Source organism: Melanerpes formicivorus, unplaced genomic scaffold, assembly GCF_026170545.1.
Source record: "Melanerpes formicivorus ecotype bairdi unplaced genomic scaffold, bMelFor1.0.p_v2 SCAF_14, whole genome shotgun sequence".
Classification (NCBI taxonomy): Eukaryota; Metazoa; Chordata; class Aves; order Piciformes; family Picidae; genus Melanerpes; species Melanerpes formicivorus.
Window position 1 is genome coordinate 2,717,278 of NW_027142366.1, and position 16,064 is coordinate 2,733,341.

The 16,064-nt window shown below is 55.0% G+C and overlaps 1 protein-coding gene across 3 annotated transcripts in view; it reads left to right on the forward strand.

Annotated features, from left to right (window-relative positions):
* The window catches only part of MAP2K3 (mitogen-activated protein kinase kinase 3), a 34,875-nt gene extending 19,572 nt beyond the window's left edge, over window positions 1–15,303 (forward strand). For all 3 annotated transcript variants that reach the window (XM_068146599.1, XM_068146601.1, XM_068146600.1), the window contains exons 3-13: window positions 376–445; window positions 2,368–2,416; window positions 5,833–5,946; window positions 6,133–6,252; window positions 6,689–6,805; window positions 6,967–7,018; window positions 7,810–7,937; window positions 8,552–8,629; window positions 11,061–11,200; window positions 11,934–11,979; window positions 12,457–15,303. In XM_068146599.1, coding sequence (XP_068002700.1) covers window positions 376–445; window positions 2,368–2,416; window positions 5,833–5,946; window positions 6,133–6,252; window positions 6,689–6,805; window positions 6,967–7,018; window positions 7,810–7,937; window positions 8,552–8,629; window positions 11,061–11,200; window positions 11,934–11,979; window positions 12,457–12,540 — 998 coding nt within the window. In that variant the 3' untranslated portion in view covers window positions 12,541–15,303. The remainder of the gene's footprint in view (window positions 1–375; window positions 446–2,367; window positions 2,417–5,832; window positions 5,947–6,132; window positions 6,253–6,688; window positions 6,806–6,966; window positions 7,019–7,809; window positions 7,938–8,551; window positions 8,630–11,060; window positions 11,201–11,933; window positions 11,980–12,456) is intronic.
* The last annotated feature ends 761 nt before the right edge of the window (window positions 15,304–16,064 follow it).

Consider the following 16,064-nt stretch of genomic DNA (forward strand, 5'->3'; position numbering starts at 1 on the left):
CCTGGGTGTCAGCAGTTAAAATCCCCAGGGAGAGGGCACTGCTGATGGCCACAAAGGGTAAAGAGCACTCTGGGGATGTCTGAGGAGCGTTGCAGGGCACTGTGAAACTCGGCCAACAATCTCTGTCAGTGCACTCCTCAGCATTTCTGCAGGCAAGGGCTGGCTGGGGACATTGAGACCCACTTGTGCTTCTGGCTCTTACCTGAGGTTTTGGGCAGGTGGCTGTGAGCACTGTGACCTTCTTGTCACCTTGCTGTAGCTGTATGGTGTAGGGATCCAGGCCCTGCTTCCCTGCTTGGTGGCTGCAGGCAGGAGAATGCTTGAAGGAAGACAAGTCAAAAGGCCAGTTGCTGATGTGTGAATCTTCTCTTGCAGTGAAAGGCAAGAAGAAGAGGGACCTGAGGATAACATGTGTCCCCATCAAGCCACCTGTTGCCAACACCACGTAAGTGTCTCCCTTGCTTAGAGCCAGCCAAGTGTTCTCTGGAGCTGGATTCAAGCTGATGGTGCCAAGGGGAATGGCCTGAAGAATCAGAATAGTTAGGGTTTTTTTTCCTCTTAATCTCTGGCTAGTGGGAGCTGAGGAGGAATTGCACATGTGTGCAGATGTGCATGCACACATCCACAGCCTGGGTGCCTCTGCCTGGAAAGGTCTTCTTTGACTTGAAATGGCTGGGAGGCAAAGGCTGGGAGGCTGCTGGGAGACTTTGCTTCAGTCTTCCAGCCATGGCTGTGCTGATGCCAAAGGGCAAAGTCATGGGGGAGAAAGAAATCTGTCTGAGGGTTTTTAATGCAGGGGAAGAGAAATAGTGGTGGCAGCTGGACTGTGGAAGGAGCAGGGGCAATGAGGGTTAAGGGGTGAGAGATGAGGTCAATATCAGAGCTAATCTGAGTTGTTTGCAGTGCTTCACCTTGGTATGAAGAGGACACAGACATCTTGCATTGTTGTGCTGCTTGGTGCTGGTGCCCAGCAGTGCCTCAGAGCACTGGAATTTTGCTCAGCCCTGTTTGCTTCGTGCAGCTCATGCTTGTTACGCTGTGGGAGAGAGCCCAGCGTAGTGGCACTTGGTTTGACAAAGAGCAGATGGCTAAAATTCCTCTTCCATGGTGCTCTTCCAAAACATCTCAGGCTGGACTCAACCACTGAGCCTTGTTTGCTCCAGAAACCTGTCCTAGAGACCCTCCCAGCTTCAGGAGAGCAGTGAAATCCCTGAAAGGGAAATGCCACTCCTGAAACCCCAGGTAGATAGGGCAAATCTGACAGAGTGGGGAGCCTGGGGAACTCCCCACTTAATGCTGAGCAGCCCAGCTTGCACATGCTGAGCCTTGCATGCATCAGCCACCTCTCTCCCCAATGGGTGCATCCATGCAACCCCATCTATTCCATGATTCTATGGCCTTGAAGTTTCTTTCCCAGCCACAGTCCTTCTGTGTGATTCTGTCTCTGCTGCCTTTGGTGCTTGAATTTCCCCTGGAGAAGGCACCACGCTGGGGTTTGCAGAGTGCTTGCATGCCCAGAGGCTGGTGCAGGCTACCCATGACTCCTCCTCTCTGAGCTTTTTCAAGCTGCAGTGCAAATATTTGCAGAGTGCAAGGCTTTTGCAGCGAGCCTGAAGTACTTCCTTGAAGCTGGGGGTTGCTGTATTGCTCTGATGGGGATGGAGAGGCTAAACCAGTTGGGCAATCTCAACTCTTAGAGGAGAGACAGAGAGCAAAGAAGTGAGGCAGGAGGGACAAAAGGCTCACATCTGCTCTAAAAGTACCTTACTGCCCATGATGGGAAGTGGGCAGTTACAAGGGGGGGGGGAAACAAGCCATGAAGGAAGACTTTCACCTGCATGGTGTAGTGCAGAGCCTGACGCCGAGGTGCTGCCTGCTCCGCCTGCCACACTGCCTGGCACAGGCCTGTGAGTGTACACAGATGACTCAGGGGTGAGGAATTACCTGCTGTGCCCTCAGCCTGTGTTTCAGGCTACGTGGCTGCCCTGTTACAACACCTGCCTGTCAAAACACGACAGCTGAGCTGAGCTGAGCTGCTCAGCAGCTCCCCTCTCGCTTCCCGGGGCTCGGCTTCCCAGCGCGCATGGTTTCCTAGCCTCTTGGTTTGATGCCTGTCTCACCTGGCTGGGTCTGGGCTCCTTGCTGCCTGTGTGGAGTGAGTGTCTCGTGGGTGGTGGGGGTGAGGTGTTGCTGGTATGAGTAAAGCATTGGTGAGTGTTTGGCGGGGGCTGTTTTGAAGCCACGACAAGAAGAGAGGGTGGGAAGCAGTGGCTGGAAGTGCCTGAAGGAAGGTGAAACCTGGCTCATGAACCCCCAAGAGGGCTGAAGGAGCTGGACTTTCTCCTGACTCTCTCTCTTCTCTTGCAGGCCTCCAAGGAACTTGGACTCCAGAACTTTCATTACCATTGGAGATAAAGTATGTGTCAGTGTGCTTTCCCTCTTTGCTCACTTCCTTTTCCCTTTGCCCCCTGCATGGAGACTTTACTGGATCATGACTGACAACCTCTCAGGTTGAGGTTTCAGGGCACCCTGTGAGGGCAGTACCCAGCTGGTGCAGCATCATGGGATGCATCTTTGTAGGGATGAGATCCTACAGCAGGACTTTCTCTGGTGAAGCAGTGGGGTGTCTGTATTGAGAGCAGTGTCTGCTGGGGAGCTGAACATGTCACCCAGCCTGCAAGACAGCTGAGCCCTGAGCACCTGCACTTGCTGGTCTTGCAGTCCCTGCAAGGCAGCTGGGTGACAGCAAGGGCTCAGTGTGCAGTTTTGTCCATCATGGGAGACCACAGTGGTCTCTTCACAGCCCCACCAGCCACCTCAGTCTGAAGAGAGGGAACCAACCTGTTGACCCTATGGCAATGTGGCCTCACTGCCCCAAGCAAAGTCCTCTTTGTCCTGCATACCTGCAGTGCTGTGTTAATGCCCATGGGCCAGGAGAAGCTGAGCACAAAGCTCTTCTCCAGCTCTCCAAAGCCTTTGCTGGTGACCTGATGAAAGGCACTGCTGGAAGCAGCCACTCTTTTATTTCATTCTCTTGTTATGGGCACTCCTGGGGCTGCAGAAGGCTGTTTGCAAGGGAGCTAAAAATACCATGCAGTGGCTCAGCCCTATATCTGTCTGCTTACCTTCCAGGCTGGGTGGTGCCTTGGCTGATGGTATCTGGGCTCCTTGGCCTCAGTGCAAGGGTTTGGGGTTAAGGGAGAAGTGGGGAAGCTGGGTCCAGGGAACAGTCCTGTTGCCTGTGCCATTTTCTGGCCATTGTGCTGTGTGTGTTAATAGCTCTGGGAGAGATGCTCTGTGACAGCCTGGGCATGGTGTGTGCAAGGGGAGAGGCTGCAGCTTGGGGAAAGCTCTCCAGGTTTGTTTTCTTCCCTGCTCTGCCTGCTCCAGTGCTTGCAAGAGAGTTCTGGTCCAGCTGGTCGAGAGGGCTTGAGTAGAAGGCCAGTTTCAGGTTCCTGGGGTGGGTGGTGACCTCAGGACCATCAGATCCATGTAGGTGATGCCATGCACCCTATTGCAAGGGCAGGGAAGCATCAGCTGTGTCACTGCATCACCTCTTGTTGCTGGGCAGGGCAATGCTGGTTCCTGGAGTGTGCTGGGAACTGCCAGCTTCTGGGGAAGCCTTAGGGTAAATGCCAGGAAAAAAACCAAACAATAACCTGGAACAACTGCAGAACACGTGTCCTGAAAAGCAGCACCAGATCCTTCCTGGAGGCCTCTGCAGGAGCTGCAAGCCTGCCCTGCTCCTCCTCTGCCAGCAGCCTGGGTGGGGGTTTGGACATATCCCCCTTCAGCCCTGCTCTCCTCATTTCTGGAGCCACCATCTGCCCAGGAAAGGGCTGGCACCTTCCTGTGCTGGGCAGCACATAGCTCAGCACTGAGCTCAGGCACAGACCTCCCTTGCTCCCTGCCCCGGCCTCCTGCCAGCCACATCTGGCTCCAATAAGCGGAGACAGGGCTGGTAGGAAGGTCTGGTAGAGCTGGTGGCTGCTGGCCATCCAGTGGCCAGCACCAAGGGGGAGGTTGCTGGCCAGGAGCCCAGCAGCCACATCTCCCAGCTTGGCTCCTTGACACCAAAGGCTGTTTCCTCTGGGCTCTGGGCGTAGCTCGCAGGCACAGCATCCGGCGCTGTGCCGTGCATGTTTCCCACCCTCCCTGCCTTTGTGGCTACTGGGGCAATTTGGCATCCTGGTATTATTTTTGTTCCCTGAGACCGGAGGAGGGCTGGAGGCTGGATAAAGCCTGGCTAAAAGGAGGTCTGTGACTTCAGAGCAGTGAACACAGCGTCCAAAAATAGCCCCTGTCTCGCTCGTGCCCTGCCCAGCAGAGCAGTTGCAGGGGAAGGTGTCCTTAGGGAAACTCACTGGGGGGTTGTGCAGGAGCTTGCTGGCCCCCTGCTGCGTGGGGCACTGGCTTGCCTGAGCACTCTGGTGGGATTTTTCCAGCTTGAAGTGAGCTTTGTGCAGTTGCAGTCACCTGAGCTCCTGTGTGGGTGCTAACTCAGGTTTCGCCTTGCTGGCTGCTTTCTGCTGCTGGGAGGAAGCACAGAAGCAGGTAAAACCCACCTGAAATCCCTGATAATTAGGAGCTGAGCTGCTGGGCTGCTGTGTGCCCCATCCCACCACCCCTGAGGTGGTGTTAGACATGTAGGTGTGTTTGTGAGGGATCATCCCTTGGGATGCAGGGTGAGGTGGGGGATCCCTGGCTGTGCCCAGGCATTTGGAGCTGTGGCAGAGGCTCCTGACTGCTGCTGGTGCTGGCATGGGAGCTGTTAAAATCCTGCAAGGAGACCCTTGGGTGAGTAATGCTGAGCAGGCAGAGAGGCACCAAGCTTTGGTGCCCTTTCCAATTGCAGTGTGCCCTGGCTTAAAGGATGAAAGTCCTGATCTCTAGTTGCAGAGGGGGAATTAAATGTGCCTTGGTGGGTATGAGATGAGGGGGTTTGAGCTGTAGTTCAACAGAGCCAAAAATATACTTATCTCCTCTAAACGTGGTGCTTTGAGACTTGGGCTCCCCTCACATGCAGCAAGTGACAGGACAAGAGGAAAGGGCTTCAAGTTGTTCAGGTTGGATATGAGGCAAAACTCCTTCACAGAAGGGGGTGGAACAGGCTGCCCAGGGAGGTGGTGGAGTCACCACCATCCCTGGAGGTATGTAAGAGAGGTGTGGATGTGGTGCAATGGGATAGAATAGAATAGAATAGAATAGAATAGAATAGAATAGAATAGAATAGAATAGAATAGAATAGAATAGAATAGAATAGAATAGAATAGAATAGACCAGGTTGGAAAAAACCTTTGAGATCATCAAGTCCAACCTATCACCCAACACCATCTGATCAGCTAAACCATGGCACCAAGCACCCCATCCAGTCTCTTCCTAAACACCTCCAGTGATGGTGACTCCACCACCTCCCTGGGCAGCACATTCCAAAGGCCAATCTCTCTTTCTGGGAAGAATTTCTTCCTAACATCCAGCCTAAACCTCCCCTGGCACAGCTTGAGACTGTGTCCTCTTGTTCTGGTGCTGGCCGCCTGGGAGACGATGCTAGCTTAGCAGCAGTGGTGGGACTGTGAGCTCTTGGGGAGTGGTTGGCCATGGTGATGTCAAAAGTCTCCCTGAGCCTCAGCAGTTCTGTGATTCTGTGGTGCATACAAGGAGCTGGGGGAGCCCTGTGGGTCCCCTCGCTGGGGACCATAGAATCCATCAGGTTGGGAGAGACCTCAGAGACCACCCAAGCCCAGCCTGAAGCGCTCTGCGGGAGCGAGCTGCGAGCGTTGGCCCTTTGCTGAGGTCCTCACTGTCTGAATGATTTCGTTTCTCTCCCTGAAGAACTTTGAGGTGGAAGCTGATGACCTGGTGACGATTTCGGAGCTGGGCCGCGGAGCCTACGGGGTGGTGGAGAAGGTCCGGCACGCGCAGAGCGGCACCATCATGGCCGTCAAGGTGAGGGCAGCTGCTTGCTGAGGGCAGTGGGGATCGGGATGTGCAGCTCTTGGGGAGTGCAGGCACCCTGCTGAGCTGCACCCATCATGGCAAAAGGGGGGGCAGGTCTGTGTTGGTTTGGCAGCCTCAGGTGTTCCTGCTGTGGTTCGGCTGTTGAAGCCTCTGTGCTCTGCTCTCTTGTCTCAGCGCATCCGAGCCACGGTGAACACTCAGGAGCAGAAGAGGTTGTTGATGGACTTGGACATCTCCATGAGGACAGTTGACTGCTTCTACACTGTTACCTTCTATGGAGCCCTCTTCCGTGAGGTACTGAGCTGAGGGGGTGGCTGCTGGGCCCTGGGGCTCATCCATTTGCGCTGTGGGCACTAAACTGTTCCGAACCACCTCTTGCTTTCTTCAGCCCACCTGAGCTGTTTGAGATGCTGCCGTGACTTAAAGTCAATGATTCCTCACTTGCATGGCACATGCCCAAGCCCTGGATCTACCCCAGGCTGACTTTGGGGTGGATGCTCCAAGGAAGGCCACTGTAGGTAGTTTGGGTGGTTCTTGGATGTCTGCCCATCGCTGACTAGTGCTGAGCTTGTGTGCTGGTGGTGTGACCACCAGTGGCTGTGTGTCAGGGCCCTTGGCTTGCCCTGTATGGAAGCAGCAGTGGCTGTTTGTCAGTTCTTCCCCACTGCTCCCTTCAGCTCCTAAAGACTTCCAGAAAATTCCCTCTCAGCTGCTTTTTCTCCATCTGCAGGGTGATGTGTGGATCTGCATGGAGCTCATGGACACCTCCCTAGATAAGTTCTACAAGAAAGTGCTGGAGAAGAAGAAAACCATCCCTGAAGACATTTTGGGGAAGATGGCTGTGTCTGTGAGTGCCTTTTGTGTTCTTGCATGGTTTTGCCTGTCCCTTGAGCCTGTTGGAGGTCTCTGCTGTGGGCCATGGTGTGTGGAAGCAGGTGGTGTGTTTGCAGTGGAAGGCTGCTGCTGTGTTTGACTAACAGCTTCTCTTCTTGCTCTGTTTGACCCCAGATTGTACGAGCTCTGGAGCATCTGCACAGTAAACTTTCTGTAATCCACAGAGGTAGGTGCTGGATGGGAGTAGCATGATGTGGCTGGAGACCTAGCCTTGAAATCAGTCATGTGAGGGCTTCTTTCTAGGAGATGGGTGCTGTGCCCCTCTGGGATGCCCACAGTGGGGTCTAAGGGTACTTAGGACCAAGGTGGACAGATGTAGATGCCCAAGGCTTGTTCCTGAGATGCCCTTACATCACTTTGCATGATCTTGTTCTTTTCCTCCTTTCCAGCTGAAGGGTTAAATATATTAACTGAATCCCTCACTACCTCTGTGGACATCTCTGTCTCTCTCTGATTACAGAGGTGCCTCAAAGGCAGCTGTTGGGATCAAAAATCCCCAAGCCTCCCTGGCTGGGTTAGGTCTAGCAAGGTGAGGGCTGAAGGAGGTCTTATAAAATGCCAGGTGGGAATTGTTAACATTCAGGTCTTGCTCTTCATCCTGGTGCAGTTTCTTGTGTAGCTGTGGACAGATTGTGATGGGCATGAGACAAGCTGCCCTGAGAACTTGGTAGAGTTGTAAGGATGTGCTGGGTGCATAAATCTCTTCTAAGGAGCTGAGCATTAACTCCTCAAGCTTTTATTTCAGCCTTTTGACCTGCCTCATTAAGAGAAGAGGTCTGCTCTGCCTGAAGGCTGTGGTTGTAGTAATTGTAACAAAAGAGTGGTGGGATTTTGTCTCCCCTTGTGTTAGGGCTTGCTTGGTCCCCTCCCAGGTCCGTGGGGAGTTGTCCATCTGGTCTCAGGCTCTCTGACACCTCAGCAAAGGCTCAATCTGCCCTCTTGTGTTCTCTCTCTCAGATGTGAAACCTTCCAACGTGCTGATCAACAAGGAGGGCCACGTCAAAATGTGTGACTTTGGGATCAGCGGCTACTTGGTGGACTCGGTGGCAAAGACCATGGATGCTGGCTGCAAACCTTACATGGCTGTAAGTGTGCTTGTGTGGGACTGGAGCTGGCAGCCTTCAGCCTTGACTCAAAGAGGCTGCCACTTCAGCCTTGGTTTCTGAGATAGAAACCACTTCAGAGTGTTCTGAGCTTCCTGACTCAGCACTGAGTTCTCCAAGGACAGGATGAGCCCTGCCATGTGCAGTCTGCCACAGCAGACTCCTCTGCCACCTCCCATTTGCAGCAGGGCAAAACGCTGGCTGCTGCTGCTTGTGGTGGTTGGGAGGGGTGCTCCTTGTCAGCTAGAAAATGCTGAGGCTTTTCTTGGCAGGATCATTTAATTTCATCCTCAAGTCAGTGTGAATTTCCCTTTGCCATCTGTGACATCTCTGTGGGCTTGTGCTCCTGGGACAGAGATCATGCTGCAGGCATAGCACAAGCCTCACTCAGGAGCTGGAAGGGAGAATTTCTGTGGGTTATGTGGAGCATGACATGGCTTTCATCAGTGCTAGATTTAACCTCAGCTCCTGCCCCCATGAGGAGCTGAGCTTGGGGGAGTCTGCCCAGCCTGGGTTTTGGAGCCAGAGGTTTGCACTGTGGGCTTTGCACTGGGAGAAAAGATAGAGTTGTGATACCTTCCATTTTGCTGTTGCAGCCAGAAAGAATAAACCCTGAGCTGAACCAGAAGGGCTACAACGTGAAGTCGGATGTCTGGAGCCTGGGGATCACAATGGTAATGCCAAGGGCTGGGAACAGCACCCTGCAGCCCTGGGGATGGGATGGGGTCTGTGCTGGTGGGGCTCCATCCCTGCCATGACTGGTGGTGTCTGGTGGCTTCACCTCACCTAAAAGGACTAAATTCTGAGTGTGACAGCTCAGGGCATGAGATGAGCTACCCAGGGTGCAGGTGCTGCCCTGTGTGCACAGGGATACCTCACCCCTAGGGAGGCAGCTGTGAGCTGAGTGTACCCCCAGCCTTGCCACCACTACTGCAGTTCTTGCCAAGTCAGCTGGCAAGCTTGCCAGGAGGTGATCCATCTTCTGCCCCTTCTCTGTCCCTCCCCTCCCTTCTTGCATTTCCTGCTGAGTCCTGGGAAGTACAGCTGGGACAGCTGGCTGAGTGTGAGCCAGCAGTGTGCCCAAGTGGCCAAGAAGGCCAACAGCATCCTGGTGTGTATCAGAAACAGTGTGGCCAGCAGGATCAGGGCAGTGGTAGTCACTCTGTACTCAGCACTGGTGAGGTCACAGCTCAGTCCTGGGTTCAGTCTTAGGCCTCTCACCAGGAGGACATTGAGGTGCTGGAGTGTGCCCAGACAAGGGCAGCGAAGCTGATGAAGAATCTACAGCACAAATCTTCTGAGGGAATTGGAGTTGTTTAGCCTGGAGAAAAGGAGGCTAAGGGGAGACCTTCTGGCACTCTGCAACTCCCTGAAAGGAGGTTGGAGCAAGGTGGGGGTCGGTCTCCTCTCCCAGGTTGTAAGCCATAGGGTAGGAAATGGCCTCAAGTTGCACCTGGATAACAGTAGGCTGAGTTGGGTATCCAAGACTTCGGGCTTTTAATTGCTCTGCTGTTCCCCATGCACTGGCTGGGGAGGTTTGGAGTGGAGCAGGGTTTGCTGTAGTGGGTCACAAGCTTCCTGCGTGCATCCCCCTCCTGGGCAAGCAAAGCCTTGCAGGAGGATCCGGGTGAGCCAGCTGCGCTGAGGGATGCTGTGCATGCCTTGCAGCAAGCCCTGCCTGCAGGGCAGTTCACAGCAGCCAACAGGAAGGGGAAATGCTTTCAGTTCCAGCATCGCAGCTGCTCAGGATGGTTTATCTACCTCCTGCAAGAAACAGATCTTGCAGAGAGCAGCTGAGATCTTCTGGCACCGGAGGACAAAGGAAATCCCAGCTGTTGGCTCTGGGGATGCCGAGGCTCTCCCTTGCCAGGAGACTCTGCCTGGGGCTAGAGTGTTTTCAGGACTTTTGTTTTCTCTGTGCCCTCTTAGCCATGGCCTTTGTTCTGGGTGCTGCAGCCTCAGGTTTGTGTGCACCCTGCACATCTCTTGGCAACTAATCCCCAGCTGGTTCTGTCTGCAGTGCCAAACCCAAGCCCCTCTCCTTGGTGTCCCTGTGCCAGAGCTGGGCTGGCTGGAAATGTAATCAGCTCTGGCTTTCCTCCCAAGATGCAGGAAGCTGTGGGATGGGAGATTGCATGAATGACGAAGTCTCTCAACCTTTCCAAGGCTGGATGGGAGAGGAGACCTTGCTTGAAAGCCTGCCAGCCTGCAGCCGACTGGAGCCCCAAGCTGCCTGATTCCCTCTAATGTCTTCCTCCTGGGCTGGCTTCCTGATTTTATTTATTTACTTAATTTCTGAAGGGGTTTGATTTCAGACCAATTGGGTTTTAGGGCTGTTTTGTGGTAGAGCTAATCCAGGCCTTTCTGACTGGTGGCTTCATTCAGTTTTCCAGCAGCAGGAGCTGAGCTCCCCTGAGGTGAGCCAGAGGCAGGCAGGGGCAGCTGGCTCTGCCCTGCATCCTGTCAGTTCTCTTACTCCTCCCATCCCATCCCATCCCGTCCCACCCTGCCAGGGCTGGAGGTTCTGGTGCCCATTTCAAGACCTTTGGCATGAGGACACTGCCTAAGATGTGGTGGGCCTGATGATCGCAGGATGTTAGGGGTTGGAAGGGACCTCCAAGGACCATCGAGTCCAACCTCCCTGCCAGAGCAGGCTCCTGCCTGACCGGGTGAGGGAGCAGAGGTGTCCTGTAGGAAGGACACAGCCATTGAGATGGTTTTAGCAAAAATCTTCCTAAGTGATGTTCCACCACTGGGGTTTTCTTGGCTTGGTGGATTTTTTTGTGTACAGTACCAGGCTGAAGCCCAGAGGCTGCCTTGTGGCGAGCAGGGCACTTTGGGAGGCAGTGCAGAAAGGGTGTGCTGTTATCTTTTTAAATAATCCCATTTTGCATCTCTTTGGTGGCTTCCTCTAAATGCATCACTCTGCTGAGCCAGCCACCAGAGGAGGTATTTTTGGCCTCTGGGTCTTTGTATTTCTTTCAGAAAGAAAGAAGGGCAGAAAGTGGTGTGACCCAAATTGAAAATGGGTAAGGGAAGAGCTGGGCAGGCTGCAGGGGGCTGTGCTCATCCCAGTGTCTCACACCAGCCTGTCTCCCCCCTCAGATCGAGCTGGCCATCCTTCGCTTCCCATACGAGTCCTGGGGGACCCCTTTCCAACAGCTCAAGCAGGTGGTGGAGGAGCCCTCGCCCCAGCTGCCCACCGACCGCTTCTCCAAGGAGTTTGTGGACTTCACAGCGCAGTGGTGAGGCTCTGGCAGGGACTGGTGGCTTCTGCCAGCCTGGCTGATCCCTGGGGGCTGGAGGGGAGAGCGTGGGGCTGGGGTTGTCATTCTCTAAGTGCACGTTTCAAGATGCTGAGGCCGGTGCTTGGCCGGGGCAGGAAGCGCTGCCCAAACTGATTTTGCTCTCGGCCTGACTCACCCAGGGCTGGTTGGAAGGTGCAGAGGTTTCTCTTCCCCTTTTGCCATCGCTGCTGCTGCAGAAATTTTGGTGTTTTCTGGCAAAGCAGCAATGAAAGGAGAACAGAGACCTGGCAGCATCTGGGTGCCTCTGGGTGAAATCTGATCTGTGGTTTTGTGGGTAGCAGCTCCCTTCGGGGTGCTTCTCTGCTCCCTGTGGTGCTGCTGGGAGCTGCAAGGCAGAGGTAGATTCACCAAGGCAAAGCACCCTGTGAGTGCTGGGAAGCCATCTCCTCTCTTTCCTGTTTGTTCTGTCTGTGTGGGCAAGCAGGGGCTGTGTGGGGGCAGGTGGCAGCAAGCTTGGCTTGTGTGGCAAAACACTGTGAGTTGTCCTTTGCCAGTTACCTGCCTGGCAGCTTCACTGGTGGTTCCAACCTGCTCAGCCAAGGTGGGAAAGGAATAGGTGGTGCCCATAGAAGGATGCCATGCTGGTTGGGAAGGGGAGATCCCTGGTGACAGACCACATACAGCAGAAGATGATCTTACAGCCTTTCTCCCCTGTTTTCTTTGATTCCAGCTTAAGGAAGAACCCTGCTGAGCGAATGAACTATTTAGAACTCATGGTAAGTGTGGAGCCATTCCTACTGGCTTTATCCCAATGCATCCTGAAAGCCAAATGAATAGTCCAGCAGGTCCTGGGGAAGTGGGACAACAGGACATGTGGGTGATTTTTCAGGCACAAAGTGGCATGGGTGTAGTGTGTCTGGGGTGGAAAGAAGGGGGTGTTGATTCCATGGGTGTTAAGCTCAGGGTTTCTCGGTGATTTCTCCCTCGGCCCTGTCTGCTCTTGGCAAGATCAGACCTTAAGTGGTGGTGGTGCAGCTGCCAAGGTGGGCTGTCCCTCTGGGGTTGAACCTAGAAACACCAAACCTGACAGCATTAGTTAATCTGTGAGCTGAAGGATGGTGTCCAAGGGAGCCTGGGCAGGAGGCTGATGTTCCATGACTGCCTGAGCACCTTGCCAGCCGTGTGCCACCCCCCAGGGACTGCTCTTGGACCTGTCTGTGCGTGGCTGACGTTGTCTTTGATCTTGTTGGCAGGAACACCCTTTCTTTACCTTGCATGACACCAAAGAGACTGACATGGCCTCCTTCGTGACAGAGATCCTGGGGGAAGACTCCTAACTCGAAGCTCAGCTTTGTGCAGTCCCCTCCAGCCTGGCTTCCCCGCAGAGGAGCAACTGAGGACTCTGATGGTGGTTTGCACAAATCGCACTTCCCCAACCTGTGGGCATCTCTGGCCCCATCTGGCCTCTCAGTCTCTTTTCTCTTTGCCCCATAAACAAAATCCCCCAGGATGAGTCTTCTGAAGCCAGCACCTTCCCAGCTAAGCCACGGAGATGGAAGGTTCAGGAGTTCCCTGCTGACACCATCGTGTTTGTCCCGGGGAGAGGACCATGCCTGTGGGGCCAGGGCAGAGGGTGCCAGAGGGCATCTCCCCTCCCCAGCAGCCTGGTGCACAGGGCAGGAAGGTTTTGTTTCTGTGCTTGCCTAGGGAAGGCAGAGAGAAAAATTGCTGCTGTGCTTGCCCAGCTCTTCTCCCCTCCTTTCCCTGGAGCTGGGTCTCATTTGCCTTCCCTTTGTGCCCAGCTGTCTGCCCCCAGGAACAACTTCTGAGGGGGCAGTGGGGCTCCCTGGGCACGCTGCTGTTCGCACCAGAGGCTGTTTAATGCCTGGCTCGACATCTGAATGATCCTTTGAGGCAGCACCAGACTGGGTGTTCTCCTCCCCCCCTCAGTGCACTGCTCCCATGGAGGGGGAAAAAAAGCATTTGTCAATGACCCCACCTCGATGTCAGCATCAACCCACACTCTCCCTGTGCCTGCCCACAGGACTTCACCAGCACACCATGCTCCCTTCCCCAGGTGGGCACAAAGTGATGGAGGGGCAAGCAGGTCCCCAGACACTGCCTGCCTCTCCTCCAGCCCCGGGCTGGGAGGACACATCCCCATCTCCGGGCGCCGAACGCCTTCGACAGCCTCTGCCTCCCGGAGGAGACTTTGCTCCATCTCCCTTCCAGCCGGGAGCTCACGTTAAGACCTCGCACTGTGACACCTGCTCAGCTTCGGAGGCCCTTCGTGTCCCAGGCTGCCTTTGAAGCCACCAAGGTGTCAGCTGAGCTTGAAAGCCCAGGGCCTGCCCCGGGGGCTGCCGCCGGTTTTCTGTCCCTACCACGCAGGACCTCTCGAGGTGTTCCCTGCTTATAACCCAACTGGCTTCTGGGGGAGGAGGAGAGGAGGAGAGGGGGGGAGGAGGAGAGGAGGAGAGGAGGAGAGGAGGAGCAGTTCCTTCCCTGCTAACAGCTCCACTGTGAAAACCTGATGTGTTTCTCCACTCTCCCAGCCTGAGCACTCCCCTCAGGAGCCAAGAGGATTTCTGTCTTCTGCTGTACCTGGCCACGGGCTGAGCGCAGCAGCTGTGGATTTTGTTGGGGTTTTCTTTTCCTTCTTTCTTTTTGGGTTGGTTTGTTGTTGGTTTTTTTTTTTTTAACTAGATTGACTTTTGTTTTTTTTTTTTTTCCAGAGGGTTTTGTTTTGTTTCTTTTCTAATATATATATTTGTGTGTATGTGTGCTATATATATATATATATATATTATATATTTTTAAATCAACAATGAATGTGTGACTGTCCTGTGTGGCCAGCAGATTTGGTGATGTGGCTTAAGATTTGTTTTTTCCTTCCTGGCTGATTTAGGGTGGTGGGGGAAAGGGGTCACTGGAAGACACCCTGGCCTAAGACTTTGTTGTTGTTTATTTGGGGTTTGTTTGGGGTTTTTTGGTTGTTTTTTAAGTGAAAGAGCTCTGTTTCTCAGCTGAACCTTTTAAAACCATCTTTCCTAAAAGCCCCACCCTGGAGGTCTGGGTTTCAGGGTGCAGTTCCAGTGTTCCGTGTGTCCCCCCACCCCCCACTGTGTCCCTTTGAATCCATTGCTCCCTGCTCCTGCAGCCCAGGGTTTGAAGTGGCACTGGGGACCCTCTGCTAGGGAATGGGGCTGCCTGCCACCATCTGCTCCAGGGTGCAAATGGTTTCAGTCCCTCACCGTGCAGCAGGGCTTTTCCCCCTGTCGCTGCTCTAACCTCATCCCCAAGCCCACAGACCCTGAGAACCAGCCCAGGCTGAGCTGGAAAAACCCTGTTCAGTGTTGCTGGACACTGACCCCCTCCCCTCACCCTGCTTCATGTGAAATAAGAAGGTGGTCGATGTTCTCCACATCTTTCTCCTCCACCCCGGTCTGCAAACCACCCAATGCTCTCCAGGAGCCCCTGTACCATTACCTGCCTGCTTGGGCAGCTCTGCAGCCCAGATGTACAGTTGGAGTTTTGTTTCTCACGGCTGGTTGCTTTGGATTGTTTCTGGTTTTGATGTTGAGCTTTTGGTTCTGTTTGTTTTCACTTTCCTCCTTGTCCCCACCCCTTTCCCCACCCTTTCTCTCACCCTCAGGAGGTGCTTTGGGGAATGGTGATTTTTTGCTTTTTGCATGGCTCCTGCTTTTCTCCTCCTGGAAAAAGAAACCCAACCCCTCCCAGTTGCTCTCTTTTGGGGAAAGGGAGCATTGGCCCTTTCAGACCCAGGGGAGATGCCTCTGGGATGGGCTTGGGACCCTGTGGTTGAAGCAAGGCTTTGCTGAAGAGGCAAACACAGTCCCCTCACATGCCATCTGCTTAGCTTCATCCAGCATGGGTCTTACCTGCCCTACACACCCCACTCCTTCCTGTCCTGGTCCCCTCCTCGATGGCAGAGGGGAATGGCAGCTCTGGGGGACACCAGCTTGGCTTTAAGGTGGACAAGGATTTTGCCTCTCATCAGAAGCCCCTTGTATTGTTGAGAACGGTCTGTACCCATCAAACCCAGTCCTTCTTTCCAATAAAATTCACCCTCAAACCCACTTGTTGCTTCTGCCTCTCTTCTCTTGTCTGCCTGGCACCTGAGCACCCCAGGGATGGGTGGATGACTGCCTGAGAGGGATCCTGCTGCCTCTGTGCCTCATCCTCGTACGATAGGGTAAGGCTAGTCCCGACTTGGGGCTTATATGGGCTGCAGCCCCCTGAGCATCACCCTGAGAGTGCTGCCGGGAAAGAGGGTGGGGGCTGGGGGCCGGCTACCTGGGGCAGGAGGGCTACAGAATGCTCGGCCAGGGGAGATCTTGGGGTGGTCCCACGCGCAGAAAGGAGGATCCGGGGTCTGGCTGCCTGGGGCAGGGGGACAGGGGAATGATCCCCCCGCGGTGGGGTCCCAAGGGTGGGAGGGAAGACTGAGTTCTGTCTGTCTGGAGCTGGAGGGCAGCAGGATGCTCCCGGGGGCGTCCCGGGGGCGGCAGGGCTGCCCGTGGCCGCGAGGGGGAGGCAGTGCCCGGTACCGGCCCCGCGGGATGAGCCTCGGCTGGCGGCGGCACCCGGCGGGGATCGCGGCGGCACCCGGCGGGGATCGCGGCGGCACCCGGCGGGGATCGCGGCGGCACCCGGCGGGGATCGCGGCGGCACCCGGCGGGGATCGCGGCGGCACCCGGCGGGGATCGCGGCGGCACCCGGCGGGGATCGCGGCGGCACCCGGCGGGGATCGCGGCGGCACCCGGCGGGGATCGCTCCGTCCCTGAGTATCCCACAGCCTGCTGTGCCCACTCCCCCCAGCACCCGCCAGCCGTCCCTC